Source organism: Microcebus murinus, chromosome 18 (genome assembly GCF_040939455.1).
Source record: "Microcebus murinus isolate Inina chromosome 18, M.murinus_Inina_mat1.0, whole genome shotgun sequence".
NCBI classification, from domain to species: domain Eukaryota; kingdom Metazoa; phylum Chordata; class Mammalia; order Primates; family Cheirogaleidae; genus Microcebus; species Microcebus murinus.
The window spans coordinates 12,704,692-12,729,248 of NC_134121.1; the positions used below are offsets into that span (position 1 = coordinate 12,704,692).

A 24,557-nucleotide genomic window follows, 5' to 3' on the forward strand; every position below is an offset into this window, starting at 1 on the left:
TTAGGGAGGAGTGGATAGTTTGTGTTAATTTGGAGGTGGGGGTGCTGGGGATTAGCTGTGACTGCTTTGTGCACTTTATTTGATGAGGGCTTTAGACAGATTTGTATTGCTTTATTTAGGATTATTTTTTGCCACTCTCAGAGAGGAAATAGCTAAGACTATTCCTTTGGCTTTGAAAATAAAATAATTGTATTATGGTTCGATTTTGAGGCAAGACCCCAGTCCCTTCCCATGTTGTTCTCTGGAACCTTTCATTTTGCAAAGGGACTCCACAGTTTCCGTAGCGGCGAAAGGGCTAGGCTGAGGGGTGTGTAAAAGATTGGGGTGGGTGGGTGGAGAGAGACTAGTGCAGGGGGCTGGGGGGGGGCGGGTAGTTAAAGGAAGAGACCGGAAGGGAGGAGGAGGGAGCCTGCTGGTGGGGAGGGAGGGAGGGGAGGAGGAGGTGGAGGAGGAGGAGAAGGAGGAGGAGGGAGGGGGTTGGGGAGAGCCTGCTACAGTTCTTTGTTTGACTCCGGGACTCAGGGACGGGGAGGAGGAGGGAGGGAGGCAGAGGCTGCAAGCGCCGGGGCAGGCCCAGGAGGCAGAGGAGGGACCGTCTCCCCCGCCCCCCCAGCCCCCACTCCCCCGCCCCCGCTGCTTTCCCCCCCTCCCTACCCGGACTCCGGGGGCACCGCCGGGGGACAGACACCCAGCAGGTAACCCTGGCCTGGCTCACCCTCCCCCCTCGGATTTTCCTCCACACCCTCCCGGATGACCCCTTTCCCCCTTTCCGTCTCCCCGTTTTCCCTGGCCTTGCCTCTTTTCCCTGGCCTTCCTTGTTCCATCGCCCCCACTTGGGCTTGTCGCCCACTGGCTGCGCCGCCGTCTCGTGCAGCCTGATTCCTTTCCCCTCGTCCAACAGCCTGCGTGCCCTAGGTCTGCCCTAGGCACCTTTTGGGGCTCTGTCTCTCTGCTTCTCGTGGCACTTGCTCCTTAAAAACCTGTCTCCTGGGGTTCTGGGGGAGGAGGGAGTACCTGTCCTTTTCTCGCTCCCCCTAGTTCCCTGCCCCCCCAACTCTGGCCCCCCTTCTCCTTCTAGCAGTATCTAGGGGTGGGGAGAGAACCGGAATTTGGGGGGCCCCCTGGAGGGGCAAGGGGCTGTGTGTTGCTGGGGAGAGGGGCTCTGTGTGTGTGTGTGTGTGTGTGTGTGTGTGTGTGTAGGGTGGGGGTGGGGGTCAGTTAGAGACCTGGCTGCCTCTCTGTTGTCCCTTTAAATGGCCCTCACATTTGGGGGGGAGGTAGCAAGCTGCCTGTCTGGGGGGCAGGGCCCTTGGTTCCTCCACACAATCAAGGGTGGTAATGATTTAAAGGGACAGCCTCGGTGTGGCCGCTGCCACCCTGTGCCGGCAGGCGGGGGAGCCGGCAGGCAATGTCTGGGGAGGCTTGGCCAGTGAGCAGGGCATTTGAGGCTGAGTCTGTAGCCAGGCCTGCCAGGTCTGGAACAGTGCTGTGGCTGGAAAGGTACAAGGAGGGGTGACAGCCTGCCTGGGGGGTGCTTAGCCCATGCTTTCTCCAGGGCCCCACCTTTGGGTCCATGGACTCCTTGGCCAAGAATCCTAAGTCCAAACTACAGAGTCTGTCAGCCACCAGGTGGGGGCCACCAGCAGGTCTGCAGGTCAGCAGCTTGGCCTGGGCACACGAGCTCGCCCTTCAGCTTCCCCTTTTGTTGTTTGGCTCTGTGCACAAGAAAGCCCCAGCCCCTCCCCCAGCTCCCCCTTCCCGTCCACATGCCCCCCCAACACACACACACATACACACACACACACACACACACACACACCCCAGCTGTTGGACAGATGAATTACAGCCTCCGGCTTGGGGCCAGGGCTGGTGAGGGATTAAAGCTCTGGGGCTGGCCCTTTAAATGGCTGTTAGCCCCTCCCCCACTCTGGTGTCCAGACACCCCTCACACACACCCCTGACCCCCTTGGCTGCCCCTCACACCTCCTCTTGGTCTGTCCTAAGGCCTGCCCACTCCCCTCCCTCTAGACTAGACCCTGCCCCCATCACAACCACATACACAAATGTTTCAGGCTATACATACTTACTCCCTGGTCCCACATTCTGAGTCTCCCTGTCTTAGAGGGTTCTAGCCTCAAGCTCCCTTCTCCAGCAGAAGGGCCTTGCTTGTCTGGCCTGTCCAGTCTTCAGCTGACCACTACCCTGGCCCAGTGAAGGGGCCTTGCATGGGTCAGAAATAGGACATCCCTGGGGGCAGTGTCATCAGCAGCCATGGAAGCTTGCGGCACATTGCATCATGGAGGCTGGGGGCCAGAGGCTTGAGTCCCTGGGGCAGGGGGAAGGATGGGGGCTGGAAGGACAGGGAATAGAAATTTGACTGGGAGCCCATGAGTATGGGCTTGTAAGGGCAGAGAATGAGAACTATGAGTAAGGGAGCAGAAAACATAGGTCTCTGAGGAGTGAATCTGAGGTGAGAGCTGATTTAGGTCTAAACCTAGGATGGACATCTGATTCTTGGCCTTGGACTTATGTTAAAAGACCTAGTTTCTTGTCTCTGAGGATAGAGAAGAAAGGGTATGGGCCTCTAACACCTTCTTGGCCACATAGAGGAAGGAGGTGATGGGGAAACAGGATATGGCCTTGAGGGGTGGGATGGAGGGGAGGCTTGCAGCAGAGGCCACTTACAGGATCAGGCCCAGAGTCATAGTTCTTGCAGAGGAGGAAGACACCTCCCTGTTGGGCCCGTTCATCAAGTCTGGCCACCTGTGCTGCTAGCCAAGACCTGCCTGTACCCGCCTGAAGGAAGAAGAGGAGGCAGAGTCCAGAGAGTGGGGTTGACTGTCTGGTGTCTTGATGAGGTTGGAGGGGACACAGAGCTAAAGGAAGAGGGTCTACATGCCCTGGGGCTAGAACTCAAACTGGCTTGTGTACAGATGTCAGGGCAGCAGTACAGACAGATGTCAGGCACCAGTGAGTCTCAGCAGGAGGGTCCAAGCAGAGGCGCGATCATGGGTTGGGTGTCCAGTGTAGACTTAGATGCTACAGCATGCCCCTCTTATGATCTGGTCCAGGCTGTGTCCTAAAGGGGAAGGTTGGAGGACCACTTTGGAGATGGCTTTTTATGGTTGCCATGGAAACAGATTCTCCCATCCTATCTAATCCCAAAGCCAGGTCTCCCCTTAAAGAGGGGACAGGGAGCACAGAAATTTTCCAGTCTGGGAGACCCCACCCTTAACTGACTTCTTTCTTTTAGGTTCCCCTCAGGCACCATGCCAGCCCCATAGCACTGCCCACCCCACCACCGTGGTTTGCTGTACCCATTGCTGGGACACTGGTTCCAATGAGACAGGGCACAACAAACTCCATCTGGTAAGTCCTGCCCCTGGGTGACCTTCTCCTCTCAACAGTCCAACTCTGCACCTTATGGTTAAAGATGCTTGGTATGATCTGGATCATGGATCATGCCCACTCTTCAAAATGGTCCAGTCCAATTCTGAGTTTTCCCCACCATGTGGTGCTTGAGTGGTTCAGCCTTCCTGGTTTATGGAGCTCCCCTGTGTCTCCTGTGGATGGTTTAGCCTTGTACTTCACCAGTGTCTCCACTACCACCAAAAAATCTCTACCCCCACCCGAAGTTGCTTATTTTTTTATTTTTATTATTTTGAGACAGAGTCTTATTCTATTGCCCTGGCTAGAGTGCCATGGCGTCAGCCTAGCTCACAGCAACCTCAAACTCCTGGGCTCAGGCGAGCCTCCTGCCTCAGCCTCCCGAGTAGCTGGGACTACAGGCATGCGCCACCATGCCTGGCTAATTTTTTCTATATATATGTTAGTTGGCCAATTAATTTCTTTCTATTTATAGTAGAGACGGGGTCTCACTCTTGCTCAGGCTGGTTTCGAACTCCTGACCTTGAGCAATCTGCCCGCCTTGGCCTCCCAGAGTGCTAGGATTACAGGCGTGAACCACCACGCCTGGCGTGTTTATCAAATTAAGCTCAGGTTTGCAAGCTGAAAAGTGGATGTGAGATACCCCAGAATTTTTTCTTGGGAGGGGAAGGGCTTTGGCCCTATAAGAGTTGTTGAATAGACTGGCTTATAGAGGGTGTTTAGAAATTGATTTGGGGAGATAATGGAGAACATTGCCACAACAGCTTACTCTGGCCACAGCAAACTTGTATCTTACCTTTCATTCCAGATCCCTTCTGTCCATTGTCTCCCCACTGAACGATAGTATTTGCCCCACTAAATCTTACTCCTCTTCTGCTTCCCACTCTCCTGCCAGTTCTCTGCCCAAGGCCCTGCTTCATTTCCTATTCCTCTGTGGGAGAAAAAGGAAAATGATCCTTAGGCCAGGGACTTAAGTTCTCTCAGTGTGTGTTGCTCTTCCCCATTACTCATTGTGTTTCTTGTGTGGTTTTCTTTTACATATTTCTCACTATTTGGCATGATGGTTTGCACTTTGGGGTGCCTCAGTGGATTTGTGTTGAATAACATGTTAACTGAATGAGCTTCATTGCCAAGAAGTCTGTGGCTTCTGAAATCTTCAGCACAGCCTCCTACCCACACCTTTTCTAGAGGACATGAGACATTTGGGATGGTAACACTGGGTAGAGCTGAGAGGAAGATGGCCTGTGAGACTAAAACCATGTGAGGGAGAATAGGACAGAGGTAGTATTAGAAAAGTGGTAAGAATGAGGCTCTGGAAAGAAGCCCAGCTCTTCCATTCACTTGCAGAATGACCTTGGGCAAGTTACCTAACCCCTCTGAGCCTCAATTTCCTAATCTGTAAAATGGGGTAACCAAAGTACCTCCTATGTCAGGTTTTGGGAAAGAGTAAAAAAATTCACATGGAGTACTTAATGTGATTCTTGGCATGTAATAAATATTCACTAAATGCTAGCAATTGTCATTATAATGGGAGCTTCAGGGAGCTGTGAGGATAAGCAGGGATGTTGAGGGATGGGACAGAAACTGATTGAAGGCAGACAGAACCCCCAAAATACTTCAGTCAAATAGAATGATCAGTGACCCAGCAAGACATCAGGATTCAGGGGAGTGAAGCAAGGAGTCAGCAGGGTCAGCCCGCTCTAATGTTTCCTTGATTCTGTTCAGGAACATGAAGGCAAACACAGAAGGGCATGTGCAGAGACACACGTGATCACGCTAGTGATGCAGAGGCAGACCCAGACAAAAGACCGAGACAGGAGCTAGGCAGACACACAGACAGAGACAACCCCGCGGAGTCGTGTAGACAGGGATAATGACAGGAACGCGTCAGACACAGGCACTGTGGGAGACAAGATGAGCAGATATGCAGGTGCACACGGAGACAGACACCGGGACCCACACACAGCCGACCGTGTCAGACAGACTGACGAACACAGCGCTCAGTCAGAGGCAGACACAAGGCCTGCAGTGACACATAGCGGGCCGGGGCCGGCACCGTCACTCCTCTGTGGGGGGCGGGGTGGGGCTGGCAGCGGGGGAAGGCTGGGGAAGGGAATCCCGGGCGGGCGGCCTGCCCGGGTGGCTGAGTCACAGCGAAGCCTCCGCCGGCAGCCCTCCCCTCCGCCTCCCCCTCCCCCAGGTAAGAAGCGAGCCTGTAACCCCTCGCTTCCACCAGGCAGAATGAGGACGGGCAGATGGGATGCGGCCAGGGTCCTGAACCCGCCCCACCTCTGCGCGCGTGCTGCGTGCCCGCTAACTGCCTGCGCGGTAAAACCCTATCTGCGGGGTCTTGCTTTGACTGTCTTGTGAGTTTGCGTGCGCTCTTCAGCCTCTTACCACGCGTCCCGCGCGGCTGCGGCGCTGCGCGGAGGGGCTCCTCGGCCTCAAGCCCGGAGAGAGTTAAGTGGGTGTGATTGATGGAGTGGTTCTCCCTTGGGGCTGTGGGGGGTGAGGGGGGGTCGGTTAAAGTCCCTAGTCCAGAGCCCGGATGCTGGGGGTGGAGCTGGGCTTTGCCGGGAGTGCCCGGATGGAGAGGGCGTGGCCTCGGCAGGAGAAGAATTAACCCTTTCAGAGCTGCTGGCTCCAGGGATTGTGGGTCGGGTTGGAAGAGGCTGGAATGTCAGCCCCAGAAGTGTTTCGGCCCCCTAGCCTGGCTCTGGCCTCGTGCGTCTACCTCTCATCTGTCTTCGAGGAGTCTGTGGGTGTGCCTGCCCGTGGTTGTCCCCTGCCTTTGGTTAGTATGGACACTGGGAGTCAGAGAGGGCTATTCTTACTCCAAAGCGAGAGTGGAGGTGAGAGTGGACCGCGAGCCGGCCGGGGAACAGGTGTGAGCGCGGCGTCTGGGCTGCCGGCGCGGGGAGGGGCCATTGTGGCGGGGGGAGATGAGACGGGAAATTCCGCGGGACCGGTGGTGAACAGTGTGTGGGCTGAGGAGTTGTGTCTGCCTCTGACTGTGTGTCTGTGTGTGTTCAGGGAGGCGGGGGCTGAGTCAGTGGGAATATGGGAAGGTTTTCTGGGTGACTCACACTCCCCCATCCCAAGCCTGAATCAGACCCCAAGGGAGGGCTTTGTATGGGGGACAGATGAGGAGTCAGGCGCCTGGGTCCCGGGTGGGGACAAGGATCCGAGTTGGCTGGCGGGAGTGAGTGTGTGTTTAGTGTACAGGAAGTTTTGTCTTCAAGTGAGGGCTTTGTATTCCTGGGTGCCGGCGTGAGGGTGTGTGGATAAAGGTGTAAGACCACGGCTTGAGGGACAGGAATCGCTGATTTAGGGAAAGCTGAGTCAGTTCCCCGTGGGAAAGGGGAAGTGGCAGAGGGGAAGTGTCATCATCGCAGAAGGGGAAGCTGCATTTCCTGGTAACTGGCAGCACCCTCGGCACTACTTCCCAAGTAGGGATCTGCTCCTCTGATGTCTGGTCCCCCAGCTCCGCATTTGCCCATGTCTGATGCATGGGTTTCCCCACCCCCACCCCGGGATTTGGGTGGGGACAGCCAGCCAGGGCTATACTTGACCGTATTTAAATACAGTACTAGTCTCGGTGTTTGCTAACTGATAGAAAGGCTGCTGCCCCTGGTGAGGAGAGTTCTGACAGAAACTCCGCTTGAACTGCAGAGAGGGTCCGCGGGGCCCAAGCATCCACCAGGGCTCGGCGGAGAGTGGCACGCTGGGACCTGTAGGGTCCAAGCGTTTCCTTGCAAACAGATGACCTTGTCCCTGCGGGAGGGAAAGCTCTTTTCACCAGAAACCCATCCGACCTTGTGGGCTGGGTGGAAATTTCCCCACAGTGCAGACTTCTCTTAACGAAGGCGAACTTTCCAGCCACCCCCAGCCCCTAGTCGCTCACTCTCCCCCGGCTTCCTGCCCGGCGCTTGCTCCAGCTGGAGCACTGGCCCCGCCCCCGCCGCTTTGTACTCGACACTCGCCTCTCGCCGCTCTTTGTACTCTAGACTCTCAATGGACCGATCCCGGGAGCGGAGCCGGCTCCCTACCTGCGGGGACGCCGGGTAGGCGCGGGGACGCAGCTCCTGGGCTTAGAAAGGCGAGAAGAGCTGGGGCTAAAGGGAAGGTGCCCAGAAGAGGGGAGTGCTGTGTCCGTCGTGGGTCTGAGCCAGCACCTACGGGAAGGGGTGGGGGGGCGTGAAGGAGGAAGTGAAACGGGTTCTGGGTTCTTTAAGGGAGTGGGCGGTGAGAGTGGGACAAGGGTGATGTCACTGCCTGCCGGGCCCCGCCCTCCTCCATCCCTTAGGACCCCCCCTACACTTACACACACCGCTTCCGCTGCGCAAGTAGCCACGTCACGGGCAACCCCCGAAATCCCCCCTCCCTTGGGGGGCGGGGGCCACGTGGGCCGTGGGGAACCGCGTGGCCCCGGCGGGGAAGGGCATAGAGGATACTGGAGCCACGAGAGAGGGGCCACTCGGGACTGCGGTGCGCGACTTCTCGGAATTTGGGGGATTACAGGGCGAGTTTTGCTTTGGGGGTCGGTCAGTATTGAAGACCCAGAGAGCCAGGGAAAGTGGAGGAGCTGGAGGAACTGGGTATGAGGCTGGGGGCTTGACCACGTTGGGATCGGGTCGGGTGTTGTGGGGGTGGAGTGCTCTGCTACCAGCGCGGGAGGGTTTGGGTGCCGTAGAAGTCGAAGTGGCCGGCCAGTCCTAAGCAGTTCTCAGGGGCGCTCGGGGTGGAGGGGAGTGGTCAGTCACTGGGCGAGGTGAAGCGAGAAGGGGAGGGACGTCTTTGCTTTCTGCTGCTCGTCTGCCGTCCGTCGGTCTTGTGGTGGCCTGGAGGAGGGCGACTGGAGATGGCCGGAATCACCGGTGGCTCAGTGGCTGCGCGAGCCTTGCCGGTAGTGTCTTCCTCCAGGCCGGGCTGACCGTGCGACTCACTGCCGTCAGCCGCACCCGTCTCGTCCTTGCTGGCCTTCTTGTCCTGCCGGCCTGAGTGTCAGATCCAAGATGGGGACCCTAGACAGGAGCCACGGGGTCACATCGGGGTCACCCCAGGCCGAGCCCGTCAGACCGGCTCCGCCGCCCCTCCTCCTCCGGCCGCAGCCTGCCGGACTAACCTCGCTCCGATTGGTTCCGGCCAGGCTGTTACTGAGGCGGAGACGCGGGTGATGATTGGCTTTCTGGGGAGAGAGGAAGTCCTGTGATTGGCCAGATCTTGGGAGCTCGCCGGCGCTGTGAGAGGACGCTCCCACGGAGGCCGGGTAAGCAGCGGCCTTGCGGGTTGGCCTCTATGGCTTCGGACTGGAAGTCTGGCAGTGCAGCTGCCCTGTCCCACTGACTGGCCGTTCGGCTCCTAGCCACTTTTATTGGCCCTCTAGGGGCTCCTTAGGCCTGGTGGGCCTCCCCTTAGGGAAAGCCAAAGCCAGGCTCCTGCACAAATGACAGACCTGTAGGTGCCACAGCCAGCCCAACCCAGCCCCTGGGCCCTGTGTGTTGGCTAGCTCACCTCACTCCCTTTTCTCCTTCTCTCTGTAGAATTGGCTGTGAAAGGCCCCAGGCGGCCATCTGGGGCAGTGGGCACTCTCGTCAGAGCGGCTGGAGCCGGACCATCGTCCCAGAGAGCTGGGGCAGGGGGCCGTGCCCGATCTCCAGGGCTCCTGGGGCCACTGCTGACCTGGTAAGGGAAAGTCTGGGGCTGGGTTAGTGGGATGTTCCCTGGCAGCTCTGGTTTTGCCTTCAGTAAGAGCATAATCTCTTATCCCCACTCAGGCTGGATGCATCGGGCAGTGGACCCTCCAGGGGCCCGCGCTGCACGGGAAGCCTTTGCCCTTGGGGGCCTGAGCTGTGCTGGGGCCTGGAGCTCCTGCCCGCCTCATCCCCCTCCTCGTAGCGCATGGCTGCCTGGAGGCAGGTGAGAACTTTTACCATTTCTCCTTCTTGAGGCATTCATCTTCTCATTTTCTATATCCTTCAGTCTCCGTGTCATCATTCTCCATGGGTTTCATTTTGTGGGTCTCTGTGCAGTTCTCAGCTGCTCTTATTTCTGTAGTCCCCTCCTTCCTAGGAAGGGACAAGACTGCTCCTTCTTGTTGTACATAACAGACTTCTTCTTCCTCCAGATGCTCAGCCAGCATTGGGCAGCCCCTGCTCCCTGCTCCCCTACCCCCTTCACATGGCAGTAGCTCTGGGCACCCCAGCAAACCATATTATGCTTCAGGGTGAGTGGGGGATTTGAAGGTTTTGGGGATGGGAGGTAAGGCTGGGGCCTTGAAAGAGTTTCCCCAAGCCTGACCCTCCATCAACTGCTCTGTTATATAGGACGCCCACCCCAAGACCCCTCCATGGGAAGCTGGAATCCCTGCATGGCTGTGTGCAGGCATTGCTCCGGGAACCAGCCCAGCCAGGGCTGTGGGAACAGCTTGGGCAGCTGTACGAGTCAGAGCATGACAGTGAGGAGGCCATACGCTGCTACCACAGTGCCCTTCGATATGGAGGAAGCTTTGCTGAGCTGGGGCCCCGCATTGGCCGACTGCAGCAGGTAGGATGAGGCAGTACATAGGAGCCTAGGATAGTGCCTTTGACTTAGTGCCCCCACCTATGTCTGTTTCTACCCTGTGCTCCCCCAGGCCCAGCTCTGGAACTTTCATGCTGGCTCCTGCCAGCACCGAGCCAAGGTCCTGCCCCCTCTGGAGCAAGTATGGAACTTGCTGCACCTTGAGGTGAGACTGGGGCTGGGTGGGCTAGGGAGGAAGGTTGGGCTAGGCCTGCACTCGTGCCATTCTCTCTTCTCTTTTTGTCTTTAGCACAAGCGGAACTATGGGGCCAAGCGGGGAGGTCCCCCAGTGAAGCGAGCTGCTGAACCCCCAGTGGTGCAGCCTGTGCCTCCTGCAGCACTCTCAGGCCCCTCAGGGGAGGAGGGCCTCAGCCCCGGAGGCAAGCGCAGGAGAGGCTGCAACTCTGAACAGGTATGCTTATAGGTGGATCAGCAGGCAGTAAATAGGCAGGACTGAGGCAAAGAGTTGGGATTCTTACACCCTTTTCTCTTCTAGACTGGCCTTCCCCCAGGGCTGCCACTGCCTCCACCTCCATTGCCGCCGCCACCACCACCACCACCACCCCTGCCTGGCCTGGCCACCAGCCCCCCGTTTCAACTGACCAAGCCAGGGCTGTGGAGTACCCTGCATGGAGATGCCTGGGGCCCCGAGCGCAAGGGTTCAGTGCCCCCAGAGCGCCAGGTAAGCCCCTGTATGTTGCCTTTCACCTTTTACTTGCAAATCCCATGCTCTTCTCTTAGCCTGTGTCCTCATTTATCTATCTCCCATAGGAGCAGCGGCACTCGTTGCCTCACCCATATCCATACCCAGCTCCAGCCTACACCTCACACCCCCCTGGCCACCGGCTGGTTCCGGCCGCACCCCCAGGCCCAGGCCCCCGCCCCCCAGGAGCAGAGAGCCATGGCTGCCTGCCTGCCACCCGTCCCCCCGGAAGTGACCTTAGAGAGAGCAGAGTTCAGAGGTCGCGGATGGACTCCAGCGTTTCACCAGCAGCAACCACCGCCTGCGTGCCTTACGCCCCTTCCCGGCCCCCTGGCCTCCCCGGCACCGCCACCACCACCAGCAGCAGTAGCAGCAGCAGCAACACCGGTCTCCGGGGTGTGGAGCCAAACCCAGGCATTGTGAGTGACAACTGCAGGTAGAGGGTGGAGTGGGGGATCAGTGGAGCTTGTCTGAGGTGGCCAGAGCAGCATTCTGACCGCCTCATCCTACACTTGCAGCCCGGCGCTGACCATTACCAAACTCCCGCGCTGGAGGTCTCCTCTCACCAGGGCCGCCTGGGGCCCTTGGCACACAGCAGTCGGAAACCGTTCTTGGGGGCTCCCGCTGCCACTCCCCACCTGTCCCTGCCTCCTGGGCCCCCTTCACCCCCTCCACCACCATGTCCCCGCCTTTTACGCCCACCACCACCCCCTGCCTGGTTGAAGGGCCCGGCCTGCCGGGCAGCCCGAGAGGATGGAGAGATCTTAGAGGAGCTCTTCTTCGGGGCTGAGGGACCCCCCTGCCCTCCCCCACCACCCCTTCCCCACCGCGAGGGCTTCTTGGGGCCTCCGGCCCCCCGCTTTTCTGTGGGCACTCAGGATTCGCACACCCCTTCCACTCCCCCAACCACCAGCAGTAGCAGCAGCAACAATGGCAGCCACAGTAGCAGCCCTGCTGGGCCTGTGTCCTTTCCCCCACCTCCATATCTGGCCAGAAGTATGGACCCCCTTCCCCGGCCCCCTAGCCCAACACTGAGCCCCCAGGACCCACCTCTTGCACCCCTGACTCTTGCCCTGCCTCCAGCCCCTCCCTCTTCCTGTCACCAAAATACCTCAGGAAGCTTCAGGCGCCCGGAGAGCCCCCGGCCCAGGGTCTCCTTCCCAAAGACCCCCGAGGTGGGGCCGGGGCCACCCCCAGGCCCACTGAGTAAAGCCCCCCAGCCTGTGCCGCCCGGCGTTGGGGAGCTGCCTGCCCGAGGCCCGCGACTCTTTGATTTTCCCCCTACCCCATTGGAGGACCAGTTTGAGGAGCCAGCCGAATTCAAGATCCTACCTGATGGGCTGGCCAACATCATGAAGATGCTGGATGAATCAATTCGAAAGGAGGAGGAGCAGCAACAACAGGAGGCAGGCGTGGTCCCCCCACCCCCACTAAAGGAGCCCTTTGCATCTCTGCAGCCTCCATTCCCCACTGACACAGCCCCCACCACCACTGCTCCCACTGCTGCCGCCGCCGCCACCACCACCACCACCACCACCACCACAGCCACCCAGGAAGAGGAGAAGAAGCCACCACCAGCCCTACCACCACCGCCGCCTCTAGCCAAGTTTCCTCCACCCCCCCAGCCACAGCCACCACCACCCCCACCAGCCAGCCCGGCCAGCCTGCTCAAATCCTTGGCCTCCGTGCTGGAGGGACAAAAGTACTGTTACCGGGGGACTGGAGCAGCTGTTCCCACCCGGCCTGGGCCCTTGCCCACCACTCAGTATTCCCCTGGTCCCCCATCAGGTGCTACCATCCTGCCACCCACCTCAGCGGCCCCTAGCGCCCAGGGCTCCCCACAGCCCTCTGCTTCCTCGTCATCTCAGTTCTCTACCTCAAGCGGGCCCTGGGCCCGGGAGCGCAGGGCAGGCGAAGAGCCAGCCCCGGGCCCCACAACCCCCACCCAGCTGCCCCCACCCTTGCCGCTGCCCCCTGCTCGCTCTGAGTCTGAGGTGCTAGAAGAGATCAGTCGGGCTTGTGAGACCCTTGTGGAGCGGGTGGGCCGGAGTGCCACAGACCCAGCAGACCCAGTGGACACAGCGGGCCCAGTGGACAGTGGGACTGAGCGACTGCTGCCTCCCGCACAGGCCAAGGAGGAGAGTGGAGGGGTGGTGGCAGCAGCAGGGTCAGGCAGCAGTAAGCGGCGGCAGAAGGAGCACCAGAAGGAGCATCGGCGCCACAGGCGGGCTTGTAAGGACACTGTGGGTCGCCGGCCCCGTGAGGGCAGGGCAAAGGCTAAGGCCAAGGCCCCCAAAGAAAAGAGCCGCCGGGTGCTGGGGAACCTGGACCTGCAGAGCGAGGAGATCCAGGGTCGTGAGAAGGCCCGGCCTGATCTTGGTGGGGCCTCCAAGGCGAAGCCACCCACAGCTCCGGCCCCTCCACCAACCCCTGCACCTTCTGCCCAGCCCACACCCCCATCAGCCCCTGTCCCTGTAAAGAAGGCTCGGGAGGAAGCTCCAGGGCCACCGTGCGTTAGCCGGGCTGACATGCTGAAGCTGCGCTCACTTAGTGAGGGGCCCCCCAAGGAGCTGAAGATCCGGCTCATCAAGGTAGAAAGTGGTGACAAGGAGACCTTTATTGCCTCTGAGGTGGAGGAGCGGCGGCTGCGCATGGCAGACCTCACCATCAGTCACTGTGCTGCTGATGTAGTGCGTGCCAGCAAGTGAGTTGGGGGCCGTCACCCACAAGGCTGCACACTTGGTCCCATCACCCTGATGTTTCTGTCCTCATTCCACTGTCCTCCCACAGGAATGCCAAGGTGAAAGGGAAGTTTCGAGAGTCCTACCTTTCCCCTGCCCAGTCTGTGAAACCGAAGATCAACACTGAGGAGAAGCTGCCCCGGGAAAAACTCAACCCCCCTACACCCAGCATCTATGTATGTGTGCCATCTGTCCTCAGAACCACCCCTGCCAGAGGGTTCTAAGACACTGTTGGGGTCAAATGGGGTGCTCTGAGCCTGGGCCAGGGCTCTGACCCCAGCCTCTCCTGGTGTCTCTCAGCTGGAGAGCAAACGGGACGCCTTCTCGCCGGTCCTGCTGCAGTTCTGTACAGACCCTCGAAACCCCATCACCGTGATCAGAGGCCTGGCAGGTTCCCTGCGGCTCAGTGAGTATGGGGGGCAGAAAGTGTGGGGAGGGCTGCAGGGATATGGGGCATATGGGACCCTCTGAGAACCCCCACACTTAAAGACCCAGGACAGTGGCTATGAGAAGTTCTCTGAGTGATGGGTCAGCTGGCCTTGGGCTTTTCTTCCATCTGTCTGTTCCAGCAGTGGGCAGATGGGAAGGGGACATATTTCAGGGCCTGGTGAGATTCACTGTGGTTTTCTTGGTGATTAAGGACGAAAAGAACGCAGACTTTAGAAAACTCCTGAAAACCTGTGGCTTTCCTTTCAGTGTTTTATTGTGCAAAATTTCAAACATACAAAAGTAGAGGAAATCATACAGAAATATAAAGATCAGTCTTGTTTCCTTTATACCCATGTATCCTCCCTTCATTCCACTGAGTTATTTGAAGCACATTTCAGGCTTTCACTTAACTAAGTCTTTAATTGGATCCAATGGTAACTTAAGCTGTCATTCACTGAGCACCTACTGTGTGCCAGGTGCTCTGCACACATGGCCAAATGCATCCCTGAGGACTCTTGTTGAGGGGCAGAGCCTTGAACAGCTGTGGGAGGAAGGGGGCTGGTGAGAAGCCACATAGAGGCCAGCCCTCCCAGCTTCCTGTGGGGCCAGGGGTTCTTGCCTATTTCTCTTGGGCTGAGCTTCGCCAAGCCATTGTCCATCTTGTCAGAGGCCTCGAGAGTAGGAAGGGAAAGGGTCAGTTGGGTCCTCGGTCCCTGTCCTCTGCCTCTGCCCCGACGCCCTGCTCGGCCCTCCCTTGCAGACTTGGGCCTCTTCTCCACCAAGACGCTGGTGGAGGCAAGTGGCGAGCACACCGTGGAAGTGCGCACCCAGGTGCAGCAGCCCTCAGATGAGAACTGGGACCTGACTGGCACACGACAGATCTGGCCCTGCGAGAGTTCCCGTTCCCACACCACCATTGCCAAGTATGCACAGTACCAAGCCTCGTCCTTCCAGGAGTCGCTGCAGGTGAGAGGGGAGCATGAGCAGAGGCAGGGTGCTGGGATCAGGGGCTGTAGTGGGAGGGCTCCTGGAAGGTCACCGACCCAGGCCTGTGTACTCCTCTGGCTGAGCAGGAGGAGAAGGAGAGTGAGGATGAGGAGTCAGAAGAGCCGGACAGCACCACAGGAACCCCTCCTAGGTACAGTACAGACATGCCCTTTCCTTCCTGACTCCTCCCCCTCCCTTTGCTCTCCACCAACCTGTGCTCTTCGCCCCCGCAGCAGCGCACCAGACCCGAAGAACCATCACATCATCAAGTTTGGCACCAACATCGACCTGTCTGATGCCAAGCGGTCAGTGTGCTGAGGCCAGCAAAGCTGGGGCATGAGTGCCGGTGGGCTGGGAATCAGGGGTACCCTCTCACTTTTCTCACTCTCGCACCTTAGGTGGAAGCCCCAACTGCAGGAGCTGCTGAAGCTGCCTGCCTTCATGCGAGTAACATCCACGGGCAACATGCTGAGCCACGTGGGCCACACCATCCTGGGCATGAACACAGTGCAGCTGTACATGAAGGTGCCCGGCAGCCGAACGCCAGGTACGCTCCATGCCTGTGCGGCGTGAGGGAAGCGCTAGAGGAGGGGCTGGCGGTGACGGTCAGGCGCCACCCAATGAGGGCACGGGGCGGGGCTGTCGCGGGCGCAGCTCTGATCTGGTCAGCTATGCCGTTCTCTGTCGCCCCCTGCAGGCCACCAAGAGAACAACAACTTCTGCTCCGTCAACATCAACATTGGGCCAGGTGACTGTGAGTGGTTCGCTGTGCACGAGCACTACTGGGAGACTATCAGCGCTTTCTGCGACCGGTGCGTGCCACTCCCCTGCTAGTCACCCCACCGCGTCCTCTCCCTCGGTCTCCAGGTTCCCACCTGACCCTGTGGCCACTCCACAGGCACGGCGTGGACTACTTGACGGGTTCCTGGTGGCCAATATTGGATGACCTCTATGCATCCAATATCCCTGTGTACCGCTTCGTGCAGCGCCCAGGAGACCTGGTGTGGATTAACGCGGGGACTGTGCACTGGGTGCAGGCCACTGGCTGGTGCAACAACATCGCCTGGAACGTGGGGCCCCTCACCGGTGAGAGGGTGGGGCCAGGTGCAGGGCTTCTCAGCCATAGGGCCCCTGGGGAGTGAGCCTCCTAGAGAATGAGCAGTGGGGGTGGGGGTGGGAGGACTGGGAAGATGGCCAGCTGTGAGGGAAGGGGCTTGGGCCCCAGTGGCTGGGGGCTGGTTGAGAATCCCATAGTGACCCCCTCTGGCTTGCAGCCTATCAGTACCAGCTGGCCCTGGAACGATATGAGTGGAACGAGGTAAAGAACGTCAAATCCATTGTACCCATGATTCACGTGTCCTGGAATGTGGCTCGAACAGTCAAAATCAGCGACCCCGACTTGTTCAAGATGATCAAGTGAGAACCCAGTTTGGTGGGAGTCCATCTCCACCTGCCCTGGTCCCTGCTCTTGTTCCCGCCTGATTCTACCCAGTTTTGCAGCTTCCTCGGTCCATGTCTGCCCTGTGCCCCTCAGTGTTACTGTGCTGGGGAGGCTTAAGGTCTCTGCTCTCAAGATCTTGATTTCCCCGTGATCCAAACAGACAAAAGCCACATGAAATTTGAACTCTGACAGATAGTCAGGACAGAGATCGACCCAGGCACAAAGACGGGAGGCCTCCTAAGGGGATGCTATGGAGCAGTCTCAGGGGTCTAAGCCCACACCCCCTCTGCCCTGCTCCAACCCTGCCCCGCCTCCTCCCCCCTGCTGGCAGCCTGGCCTCACCACCACCCCACCGCTCCCCAGGTTCTGTCTCCTGCAGTCCATGAAGCACTGCCAGGTGCAACGGGAGAGCCTGGTGCGGGCAGGGAAGAAAATCGCTTACCAGGGCAGGGTAAAGGACGAGCCCGCCTACTACTGCAACGAGTGCGATGTGAGTGGGCCCGCTCTCCTGCTCCCCCCGCCCCTAGGTACCCACCGTGGCCCTCCCTCCTTGACTGCCCCTCCTCCCTGTCCCAGGTGGAGGTGTTCAACATCCTGTTTGTGACCAGTGAGAACGGCAGCCGCAACACGTACCTGGTGCACTGCGAAGGCTGTGCCCGGCGCCGCAGCGCGGGCTTGCAGGGCGTGGTGGTGCTGGAGCAGTACCGCACTGAGGAGCTGGCGCAGGCCTACGACGCCTTCACGCTGGTGAGGGCCTGGCGTGGGCGCGGGCGCGGGCGGGCGGGAAGGTGAGGGGCGCGCTCGGGGTCGAGGGCCCAGCCCCGCCGCTGCTGAACCAGCCCGCTTTCTCACCCGCAGGCCCCCGCCAGCACGTCGCGATGAGGCCGGACGCCCCGCCCGCCTGCCCGCCCGCGCAGGGCGTCGCGGGGCCACCAGCACACGCCTGGGCTGGACCTAGGTCCCGCCTCTGGCCGGGAGGGGGGTTGGGCCCAGCCCTTCCACCCCATTGGCAGCTCCCCTCACTTAATTTATTAAGAAAAAAAATTTTTTTAACAAATAATGAGGAAAAAAGGAAAAAAAATGGGAGACGGGGGGAGGGTGCTGGCAGCCCCTCGCCCACCAGCGCCTCCCCTCACCGACTTTGGCCTTTCTAGCAACAGACACAAGGACCAGGCTCCGGCGGCGGCGGGGGTCGCATACGGGTTCCCTCACGCCTGCCAGCCGCCCGCCCGCCCGGCGCAGATGCACGCGGCTAGTGTATGTACATAGACGTTATGGCAGCCGAGGTTTTTAATGAGATTCTTTCTATGGGCTTTACCCCTCCCCCGGAACCTCCTTTTTTACTTCCAATGCTAGCTGTGACCCCTGTACATGTCTGTTTATTCACTTGGTTATGATTTGTATTTTTTGTTCTTTTTTGTTTTTGGTTTTTAATTTATAACAGTCCCACTCACCTCTATTTATTCATTTTTGGGAAAACCCGACCTCCCGCACCCCAAGCCATCCCGCCCTCCCCTCCAGGGACCGCCCACCGCCGGGCTCTCCCTGCCCCCCAGTGTGTGTCCGGGCCCGGCCCGACCGACCGTCTCCGCCCGTCCGCCCGCCCGCGGCTCCAGCCGGGTTCTCATGGTGCTCAAACCCGCTCCCCTCCCCTACGTCCTGCACTTTCTCGGACCAGTCCCCCGACTCCCAACCCGACCCCAACCCCGCCTGAGGGTGAGCGACTCCTGTACTGTAGGGGAAGAAGTGGGAACTGAAATGGTATTTTGTAAAAAAAATAAATAAAATAAAAAAATTTAAAGGTTTTAAAGAAAGAACTATGAGGAAAAGGAACCCCGTCCTTCCCAGCCCCGGCCAATTTTAAAAACACGGACCTTCATTCCCACCCCCTTTTGTTTTTAAGCGCGAAACAGCCCAGGGCCAGGGCCTCACTGGGGCAGGGACACCCCGGGGTGAGTTTCTCTGGGGCTTTACGTTGTTTTTCTCCATGCTGGGGCTGCGGAGGGGTGGGGGGTTTACAGTCCCATCCCCTCGCACTGCACTGTCTCTCTGCCCCAGGGGCAGAGGGGTCTTCCCAACCCTACCCCTATTTTCAGTGATTTTTGTGTGAGAATATTAATATTAAAAATAAAAGCCAGAAAAAAAAACACCCTGTTTTGATAACGTGCTGGTGATAGCAGGGAGAGTACCGGGAGGTGGGCTGCAACAGCATGATTGATGGGGAAGACTGCACAGACCCTAGTGAGGGGCGAGCCCCTCCCCAGAGGCGCCTGTGGAATGTCCAGAGCTCTGGCCCGCTCCTCAGGATGGGGGGTGCCTAATCCTAGAGCTGCATTCCAGGATAAAGGGGGGTGGGGAGAGGCTAGGCCGGGGGAGGGGCAGGAAAGAGGGCTATAAGGGCAGCGGCCCAGGCGGGCGGGAGCCAGGCGGGCCATGGCGGATGTCCCCGGGGCGCAGCGACCAGTTCCCAGCGGTGGCCCAGAGCCCCGGGACCCCCTGGACTGCTGGGCCTGCGCTGTGCTGGTAACGGCCCAGAATCTGCTGGTGGCTGCCTTCAATCTTCTCCTGCTGGCGCTGGTGCTGGGGACCATATTGCTACCCGCTGTCACCATGCTGGGCTTCGGCTTCCTCTGCCATTCCCAGGTGAGCGTGCCCCCGGGACGCGTGTGAAGTGTGGGTGTGTGTGGTGGTGCGGGCGGTGTCGTCTGTGGGCCACAATTTCTCTGCCTGGGCTGTTCCCACTCGGTACACAGTATGTCCTAGGTCCGCTTGGGCCTCATGCCACTTCTCCTCCCACAGTTCCTGCGATCCCAGGCACCCCCTTGCACCGCGCACCTGCGGGACCCGGGCTTCACGGCCCTGCTGGTCACCGGATTCCTGCTCCTCGTGCCGCTGTTGGTGCTTGCTCTGGCCAGCTACCGCCGCCTCTGCCTACGCCTCCGCCTGGCTGACTGCCTTGTACCCTACAGCCGAGCCCTCTATCGGCGACGGCACGCCCCGCAGTCGCTGCAAACCCGCGCTTCACCAGGGTCCCCAGCCGTTCCCACATCAGGAAAAGTCTGGGTCTGAGGATACCTCAAGTCAAGAGCAACCGAGATGGCAGCCTTCCTTCCCTCCCTTCCCGCCCAAGGACTTGAAGTTCCCGGGTTTTCTGCCCTGCCCCCACTCCTGCCTGAGCCGGTTCTAGCATCCCCTTAGAGAACAACATCGTCAGGAACCCAATGCTGGTGAAAATCTCCACACCCCGGAAAACCCACTTTACTCTCACTACCCACGTCTAAATCCTGAATATCTGGGCTGGACCCTGTACATGCGCGCGCGCACACACCCCTATAGTGAATAAGATAACTGAACCTTGTGCCCTTCTTTTTTGGTGCAGCTCCTCTAGTATTTACCGAGCTAGGGGGCAGGGCTGGAGGGCAAGGGGTGCTCAAACATCAATAAAGAATTAATGAACTTAATTTGTGCTCTGTGAACAGAGAGGTGGCACAAATAAGACATCACCCTTGCCCTGTGCTCAGGAGCAGGAAACAACGTGAACTGGGAGTTACAAATGCGCAGACCCGAGCATCCTTCTGCCTCCTGGCCTTCCCTTATCGCATTAGTCCATTCTTCCTGGGCAGACCTCAGAGCTCTGTCCCTGACCCCAGTCACCTTCCCATCAATAGAGCGGAGGGGGCCCGGCCTCAGCCGCTAACCCTGCTCCCCTTGGGGACCCAAGCCCATTCTCTGACCTCAGCGTAGAGGAACTCGGTGTTGCCAGGCCGGAGTGGGAAACAATGGGCCTTCCGGAGCAGGATGACACCCCCTCCTGCCACAATTCTGGAGCAGCAGCGTGGGAGGAAAGATGCAGGGGCCCACCCTGGGGCCTGTTGGTCCGCAGCTCAACCTTGTCTACCATCCCCACCCTCGAACTCGAGGGAACCTTTGGCAGCCCTGGATATCCAAACTGGGAGAGGAAGGTTTAGAGTGTTCCCGACCTCAGATAAACCCTCCCTTCTAGGGTGGGGTGTGCTATCCCTGTCCTGGAATCCCAGCTACACAGACACAGGTCACTTCAGTCATAGGTTTAATAAAGTCTGAAAGGCATGCGCGATCGTGGTCAGAGGTACGGAGGCCCCGTCAGGCTCTCCCTCTGCACCTCAATAGAAACGATGTGGTGTCCGGGTACCATGGCCAGGCCCAGCACTCGGGGCTCCCCGGCAGAGAAGGAATCTGGAAAGAAGGGTCAGAGCATCAGGGAGGTAGACCAGTATCAATCCCGCCCCTTCTGAGCCACGAAAATGAACCCCAGAAAAGCAGGGGTGCAGTCGGGCCCCGAAGGGGAAATGCCTCGCGTGAGATTCCGCCGCATTCCCAGGCGGCTGTGCATTCCCCGGGCACTGACCCGACGGCTTGAGGAACTCCTGCGCGGAGCCCAGGATGACATTGCAGTCGCGGTCAGTGCAGAGGAAGCAGCCGACTAGTGTCCGTCCATCTGTCATGCGAATGCGCATAGTCTTGTTGAGCAGAGCTTCTAGCTGCTGCCGGGCGCGCGCAGCCGGCGAGTCCTCACGTTCCCCATCCGAGTCCTGCGCGGGGTGGGACACGCGCTCAGACCACGCAGCCCCGGCTGCCCGCCCACCCGCGGAACCACAGCTCCCGGCAGTCCGCGGGGCGCTAACACAAAGCCCAGAGGCTGCTGGGAGCTGCAGTTCCCCTCCGCCCGTCCCCCCATTTTGCTGCCCGACTGGCCCTCAATCCCAGAACCTGAACCCCCGCTAACCCCGGCGCTGGAGCTGCTTTGACGCCGACTGCAACAGCCATTCTCCTCTCGTAGCAGCATGGTGGGCCCAGCTCCGGCCATTTGCCTTTGGGCCTCCTCTGGGCCCTTGAACTTCCAAAGCACCTTTCAGGTCCGGTGGTCTGAGATCTCGCGATCGCTCCCGACCTATTTCCTTTCGCGAGATCACATCTCCTCCCCCGCCTAGTGAGATCTCGCGAGCTTTTCCTACTTCTCCAGAACTGTGGCTCAGTAAAGTTTTTTACGCCGGATGTCTTATGATATCGCGAGAACTTTGCCTCTATAGTTTGTTACACATTATTTAGAAACTCTGGGATTTAGCAAGAATACCTTCTTTCGTGATGATCCCCTCACCTTGTTTTTCTGCCTCGGGAGATATATCCTATGTATCCCAGGCCACTGAATTAAAACGGAGCGTGTTCGTTCCCCGCCCCGAACTTCTGAGGATGTAACTCAGTTACTTGATACTTATGTGCCAGATGCCGAATCAGACTACGTTTCCCAAGAGCACGCGCAGCCCTAGCCCCTCCTCACCCGCATAGTGTTTAATTTCAGTGGCCAGTGGCCGGAAAAAGACAATGGTTTCCATGTCAGCGGGTAAACGCGCTCCCCTTAGCTGCTGCAAGAGAGGGCGGAGGTAGTAGTGAGTGTATGCAGAGGAGCGAGGAAGCTACTAAGGGAGCTGGTGACTGACAGAGCAAGAGCCATGCTGCGCCGGGGTCTAGTGGCTGGGCCAGAGTTTGAGTATTTCCAGCGTCGCTATTTCACGCCGGCAGAGGTTGCCCAACATAACCAACCCGAAGACCTCTGGGTGTCTTACCTGGGACACGTGTACGACCTAACGCCACTGGCAGAGGAATATAAGGGTAAGGACCACACGTTGGGCCAGGGCTGGAGTGTGTATGTGGGAGGTGCCTGGTTCTTGAGTGGTCGGCATCGGCACTGACGGTGGCTGCTCCTCCCCAGGGAATGTGCTGCTGAAACCTATCGTGGAAGTTGCAGGTCAGGACATCAGCCACTGGTTTGATCCTAAGACCAAAGATGTGAGTTCTGCTGGAACCTGGGGTTGTGGGTAGAGGCACTGGAGAGCAGGGATGGGGAGCAAAAGCGGGGGCTAGCCAGAGCCTGAAATAGTAACTGCTCCGACCCCTATTCCCCAAACCCTGCTTTAAAGATCCGTAAGCACATAGATCCGCTGACTGGCTGTCTGAGGTACTGCACCCCGCGGGGCCGCTTTGTGCACGTTCCGCCTCAGCTGCCCCGTTCGGACTGGGCCAATGATTTCGGGAAGCCCTGGTGGCAGGGGTATTACGAGGTGGGGCGGCTGTCGGCCAAGACCCGGACCATCCGCATCATTAATACGCTCACGTCACAGGAGCACAAACTGGAGGTAAGAACCAGTGCCTGAGGGTAGGTTACGGGTAACTGGGAATCCCAGCTAACCTCCAGGCTATCAATTTTGCCATTAACCGGTGGAAGCTGTATTTTCTGTCCCTTATATTGAGGCAAAGCAGACCACCTAGGTCCTCAGGGTTGTGAATTCTAGGAGTGTCTGGGACGTAGGGGTATAAGAGATTCTTTTATAAGCCCACGGCAGCAGTTCATGCATCTTAGCCATAGTGGTCCTTGGAAGTTCTTTTGGATAGCAGTGGGGTTCTCTTATTACTGTACTCTATCGCAGGGATATAACAAGGGAGCAGTTGACCTGTTTGTTAGAAGTGGCTGCCATTAAGATAGGTAGGACTTTGGAGCCCATTAATTGCATGCTGAAGCTTCAACTTTATTTCTGGGACCGTAAAGTGCCTGCAGTTGCTATCTGCCAAAGTAGGTGCTCTGATCTTGGCTCTATCATATTGTGGGCTACTGGCCTTTGCTGTGTGTGTGTGTGTGTGTGTGTGTGTGTGTGTGTGTACACACACTTCATCCAGAATTCTGTGGGTGGGGTCCTTCTGTGTTCTACAGGTGGGGACCCTGGAGTCAATGTGGGAAATCCTACACCGGTATCTCCCCTATAACGCACATGCTGCCAGCTACACATGGAAATATGAAGGGAAGAACCTGAACATGGATCATACCCTAGAAGAGAATGGGATCCGGGATGAGGAGGAAGAATTTGACTTTCTCAATATGGATGGTGCACTCCACACACCTGCAATACTGCTGTATTTCAATGATGACCTCACAGAACTATAGGAAAGGAGATGTATGCTCATATATATTTAAAGCATATTTTGAGTATGGCTTTTTCTGTGCCCTGAGGAAAAGAGGTGGGGGTAGGGGGTATCTGGACCTAGACCTTCATTCCCCTCTGTGAATTTGCCTGTGGTTCCCATGCTCTTCTGATGTATAAAGGTCCTATTCCCCAGCTCCACTACAATTTGCTCTGAGAAACTTAGGAAGAATGCTAGAAATGAATTAATTTTTAGGATTGATACAAGATGAAGTATCTTGGATTAGGGAGATATAGAAGAAGATAGTCAGAGCTCAGGCAGAGCCGTTTGATAGTAAGAGAAAGAAAAATCCTACAGGGATGATGGGTTGAAGAACTTTTTTGGCAATGATGGAAATGGGATGGCTGCAGGAAGAGGGGATTTACAAAGAGAGGAATAGTAGATGTCTATCATTGACCACATAAAACTGGCTTATGGGATCAAGCGTGGTGGCTTACAAGGCCTGTAATCCTAGTACTCTTAGGAGGCTGAGGCAAGAGGATCACTTGAGGTCAGGAGTTTGAGACCAGCCTGAGCAAGAGTGAGACCCCGTCTCTACTAAAAACAGAAAAATTAGCCAAGCATGGTGGTGCATGCCTGTAGTCCCAGCTACTAGGGAGGCTGAAGCAGCAGGATCGATTGAGCCCAGAAGTTTGAGGTTGCTGTGAGCTAGGCTGATGCCATGGTACTCTAGCCCAAGTGACAGAGTGAGACTCTGTCTCAAAAAAAAAAAAAAATAAATGAGTAAATAAATAAATCTGGCTTATCTTCTACAAGAGTGTTTGGCAGCTGAAACCCAAGGGAAAGAAAGTAAATGAATGGTTGTCAGATAATTCAGGGCAGATGTTATGCTAGATGCTTTATATACATACCCTAAGACAACTACCCCATAAGATGAATATCATTACCATTACTTTACAGATAAGTTCTTTGAAACTTAGAAAAGTTTAATAGCACAAAGGCACATCAGTTAGTAATCACCAGAAGCAGGATACAAATCCAAGTCTGCCCAATTCCACAGTCTATGTACTTTTCAATATAGAGGGACTATGCCAATGTCTAATCTCGTGTTAATATTTGTAACTACTGCTCTCAGACCAAGTATTTGGGATGTGGGTTTGTTCTAGACTCCTTGCACAATGGGAACTGTAGGTCTGCTGTGTAGTCAGCAGTTACTGTCTTTGGAAGAGAGTTAGCAGAGTTCTCCAGTGGCAAAGGCAAGGCAGGGAAGGCTAAGTGTCATCTAAGCAGTAGCTATTGAGGCTACTACCTTATTAATCCCATGGTAAAATTTCTCTTCTGACTTTTTTGAGGC

At 57.6% G+C, this 24,557-nt stretch overlaps 4 protein-coding genes and 2 long non-coding RNA genes across 11 annotated transcripts in view; 3 read left to right on the forward strand and 3 right to left on the reverse strand.

The window, feature by feature from the left end:
* Positions 1-590: 590 nt before the first annotated feature.
* Positions 591-18,396, forward strand: KDM6B (lysine demethylase 6B). 4 transcript variants are annotated; one of them, XM_075994146.1, is made up of 24 exons: positions 591-695; positions 3,254-3,369; positions 8,537-8,656; positions 8,931-9,072; positions 9,165-9,306; positions 9,515-9,613; positions 9,714-9,933; positions 10,022-10,114; positions 10,199-10,360; positions 10,445-10,630; positions 10,720-11,070; positions 11,170-13,355; positions 13,442-13,568; positions 13,693-13,798; positions 14,582-14,787; positions 14,895-14,959; positions 15,042-15,113; positions 15,207-15,355; positions 15,506-15,620; positions 15,707-15,894; positions 16,083-16,224; positions 16,613-16,739; positions 16,826-16,996; positions 17,108-18,396. In XM_075994146.1, the coding sequence occupies exons 5-24, from the start codon at positions 9,170-9,172 to the stop codon at positions 17,129-17,131; spliced, it is 4,926 nt and encodes a 1,641-aa protein (XP_075850261.1). In that variant the 5' UTR covers positions 591-695; positions 3,254-3,369; positions 8,537-8,656; positions 8,931-9,072; positions 9,165-9,169; the 3' UTR covers positions 17,132-18,396. The 4 variants fall into 4 exon arrangements, with proteins under 4 accessions (XP_075850261.1, XP_075850260.1, XP_075850263.1 ...); XM_075994145.1 differs by lacking the exon at positions 591-695 and adding an exon at positions 2,772-2,858; XM_075994148.1 differs by lacking the exons at positions 591-695; positions 8,537-8,656 and adding an exon at positions 2,772-2,858.
* LOC105877468 (uncharacterized) lies at positions 2,830-8,456 on the reverse strand. 3 transcript variants are annotated; one of them, XR_012913019.1, is made up of 4 exons: positions 8,054-8,456; positions 7,437-7,562; positions 3,421-3,563; positions 2,830-3,079 (listed from the first exon to the last, which is right to left on the reverse strand). It is a non-coding gene; the product is annotated as an uncharacterized LOC105877468 (long non-coding RNA). The 3 variants fall into 3 exon arrangements; XR_001156982.3 differs by lacking the exons at positions 7,437-7,562; positions 8,054-8,456 and adding exons at positions 4,184-4,318; positions 5,785-6,064; XR_012913020.1 differs by lacking the exons at positions 7,437-7,562; positions 8,054-8,456 and adding an exon at positions 4,184-5,561.
* Positions 18,397-18,642: 246 nt separating the features above from the next.
* TMEM88 (transmembrane protein 88) lies at positions 18,643-19,710 on the forward strand. The gene is made up of 2 exons (XM_012775955.3): positions 18,643-18,892; positions 19,049-19,710. Exons 1-2 carry the CDS (start codon positions 18,683-18,685, stop codon positions 19,316-19,318), a joined length of 480 nt encoding a protein of 159 aa, XP_012631409.1. The 5' UTR covers positions 18,643-18,682; the 3' UTR covers positions 19,319-19,710.
* A 595-nt stretch (positions 19,711-20,305) lies between these two features.
* NAA38 (N-alpha-acetyltransferase 38, NatC auxiliary subunit) lies at positions 20,306-21,223 on the reverse strand. The gene is made up of 3 exons (XM_012775968.3): positions 21,015-21,223; positions 20,637-20,820; positions 20,306-20,464 (listed from the first exon to the last, which is right to left on the reverse strand). The coding sequence occupies exons 1-3, from the start codon at positions 21,093-21,095 to the stop codon at positions 20,352-20,354; spliced, it is 378 nt and encodes a 125-aa protein (XP_012631422.1). The 5' UTR covers positions 21,096-21,223; the 3' UTR covers positions 20,306-20,351.
* A 158-nt stretch (positions 21,224-21,381) lies between these two features.
* On the forward strand, positions 21,382-23,983 carry CYB5D1 (cytochrome b5 domain containing 1). Its single transcript, XM_012775943.2, has 4 exons — positions 21,382-21,898; positions 21,999-22,075; positions 22,207-22,422; positions 22,995-23,983. The coding sequence occupies exons 1-4, from the start codon at positions 21,739-21,741 to the stop codon at positions 23,223-23,225; spliced, it is 684 nt and encodes a 227-aa protein (XP_012631397.1). The 5' UTR covers positions 21,382-21,738; the 3' UTR covers positions 23,226-23,983.
* Positions 21,858-24,557, reverse strand: part of LOC142861914 (uncharacterized) — a 31,564-nt gene continuing 28,864 nt past the window's right edge. The window contains exon 5 of the long non-coding RNA XR_012913018.1: positions 21,858-22,016. This is a non-coding gene — a long non-coding RNA (uncharacterized LOC142861914). The remainder of the gene's footprint in view (positions 22,017-24,557) is intronic.

Excerpts from the sequence above, each read along its gene's own strand:
- KDM6B (XM_075994146.1), top strand. The coding sequence starts at position 9,170 with ATGCATCGGGCAGTGGACCCTCCAGGGGCCCGCGCTGCACGGGAAGCC. Across the intron at positions 9,614-9,713 it reads AAACCATATTATGCTTCAGG|GACGCCCACCCCAAGACCCC; the intron begins GTGAGTGGGGGA and ends TCTGTTATATAG. Across the intron at positions 15,114-15,206 it reads GACCTGTCTGATGCCAAGCG|GTGGAAGCCCCAACTGCAGG; the intron begins GTCAGTGTGCTG and ends CTCGCACCTTAG.
- TMEM88 (XM_012775955.3), top strand. The coding sequence starts at position 18,683 with ATGGCGGATGTCCCCGGGGCGCAGCGACCAGTTCCCAGCGGTGGCCCA. Across the intron at positions 18,893-19,048 it reads GCTTCCTCTGCCATTCCCAG|TTCCTGCGATCCCAGGCACC; the intron begins GTGAGCGTGCCC and ends CTCCTCCCACAG.
- NAA38 (XM_012775968.3), bottom strand. The coding sequence starts at position 21,095 with ATGGCCGGAGCTGGGCCCACCATGCTGCTACGAGAGGAGAATGGCTGT. Across the intron at positions 20,821-21,014 it reads AAAGCAGCTCCAGCGCCGGG|GACTCGGATGGGGAACGTGA; the intron begins GTTAGCGGGGGT and ends CACCCCGCGCAG. Across the intron at positions 20,465-20,636 it reads GGAGTTCCTCAAGCCGTCGG|ATTCCTTCTCTGCCGGGGAG; the intron begins GTCAGTGCCCGG and ends CCTTCTTTCCAG.
- CYB5D1 (XM_012775943.2), top strand. The coding sequence starts at position 21,739 with ATGCTGCGCCGGGGTCTAGTGGCTGGGCCAGAGTTTGAGTATTTCCAG. Across the intron at positions 21,899-21,998 it reads ACTGGCAGAGGAATATAAGG|GGAATGTGCTGCTGAAACCT; the intron begins GTAAGGACCACA and ends GCTCCTCCCCAG. Across the intron at positions 22,423-22,994 it reads CACAGGAGCACAAACTGGAG|GTGGGGACCCTGGAGTCAAT; the intron begins GTAAGAACCAGT and ends TGTGTTCTACAG.